Source organism: Triticum dicoccoides, chromosome 7A (genome assembly GCF_002162155.2).
Source record: "Triticum dicoccoides isolate Atlit2015 ecotype Zavitan chromosome 7A, WEW_v2.0, whole genome shotgun sequence".
Taxonomy (NCBI): Eukaryota; Viridiplantae; Streptophyta; class Magnoliopsida; order Poales; family Poaceae; genus Triticum; species Triticum dicoccoides.
This window is the reverse complement of record NC_041392.1, coordinates 51,220,512-51,222,238: the sequence shown is the minus strand read 5'-3', so window position 1 is coordinate 51,222,238 and position 1,727 is coordinate 51,220,512. Positions and strand designations below refer to the sequence as shown.

Sequence of the window (1,727 nt, the reverse complement as noted above, 5' to 3'; positions counted from 1 at the left end):
ACGTTGTCGCCCAAATATGAGTGGAATGGCCTTTACAAAGACGTGAGATGCAAGTATGTGAGAGAATACCGTAGAACAATTTACACATAGACGGCTAGAAGACCATGCATGTTTATGCAAGGATGCACGGATTACACACACAGTTTACATCTGATCTTTTACACAAAAGGAAGGCCAAAGCATGTCCCTTCGATTCGGACCGACATGTCCAATGTACTAGGTGATGCATCTCTCACTACGTACAGTTTCCACGGTAGGTCTCCTGGCCTCGAGCTTCACGCATGCATGCATGGGGACTTATCTCGATCAAAAAGCATCTCAGCTTCGAGCCTGGTGCCCGAAGTCGACCGGAAGCTCTCCCTAAGCATCATCATCATCATCAGTTTCCATGTCGTCCACAGGAACATCGCCAAACACATGCAACCCCAAGGCAGCTATCCACAAGAAATGTAGGTGTGCAGCAGTACAATCTGCGGTGGCGGCGGGCGCCGTGACGACCTCGCGACGGCACATGGGACAGCTCTCTTTCTCCTGCAGCCACCTCTCTACGCACCGCCCGTGGAACCGGTGCCCGCACGGTGTCTCCTTCCACGCTGCGGCGTCGTCCTCCTCCAAGCAGATCGGGCAGCTGAGCTCGTCGTCGTCGTCGTCGGACGGCGCGTCCACCGTCTGCAGCGCCCCGGCCACCAACGCGGCCAACTCCGGGTCGTCTGGATCTCCCACGACGCCGAGGAACGCGGAGTCCTCGTGGCCTCCTTCTTCTTGTGGCAGGTCCATGGCAAGCGATGGCATCAAGCTAGCCATCGCGCGTGATGGTGAAGTGAAACCGGATCTGATCGTAGGAGATCGATGTTCGGGGAGGCAATGGGAATAAGCGAGCGTACGTGCGGCAGTTTACTTATAGTGCTTCGGGCTTGGATGGTAGGAGAGGAGATCGATCGGGAAACACGTTCTCGTGCCGGAGTAGGACTTCATTTCTATATCGATCTTGATCCGGTAGGAAGGGAAGCAACGAGTTCGTCTCTGATCGGCACGTTGGGCAGTTGGAGTCCGTTATGGCGGGATTTTCCAACGAAATTTCTACTGAACTTCGGATTTCAGATTACCACGGGTACGCCCGACTTCATTTCTACTGAACTTCGATTTCGGATTTTCCAACGAAATTGACCGTGCAACTCTGTTTTTTAGAAACACCATACACAGCCAGACGCTCATCCACCCATCCCTATGAACGCACATCTTACCTCTATGAGTGCCTCCGAGTGACCGAATTGGCACATCATCTTGATATTGACGAACTCGCCATAGATGCTTTTGTAGTCGATGAGAACATCTCTTTCCACTGAACGCACAGTGCTAAAAGGCATAAAATAAAATGAATAAAAATGCGAGCACGAGCGTTAAGTCTAGGACTTGAATCCTAGTGGGCTGGAGATACCACTGTCATTCTAACCATCTAACCACTGGTTGGTTTGCAACTCTGTTATAAGACTAGTGACACGTCTGATCATATTTTGCAACATAGCGTATTTAGATACTATTTTCGTTCACTTAAAACCTAGCTAAGCGCCATCAACCAACCTCACAACCATTGCTGCCGGCTGATGTGGCGACGCCTGGACCCATGTCCCTCTTGTTATAGTGGCGCTGCTTATCCGCGTTTGCAACGGCCTCTTAGGACATCTCTGACTGATCCCAATAACCAGTTAAAGGAGGATAAATTCGGT

General features: G+C 51.1%; 1 protein-coding gene across 1 annotated transcript; it reads right to left on the bottom strand.

Moving 5' to 3' along the window:
- Window positions 1–360: 360 nt before the first annotated feature.
- Window positions 361–804, bottom strand: LOC119333057 (E3 ubiquitin-protein ligase RNF181-like). The gene has a single exon (XM_037606087.1). The coding sequence runs from the start codon at window positions 802–804 to the stop codon at window positions 361–363; it is 444 nt and encodes a 147-aa protein (XP_037461984.1).
- Between the last annotated feature and the right edge of the window lie 923 nt (window positions 805–1,727).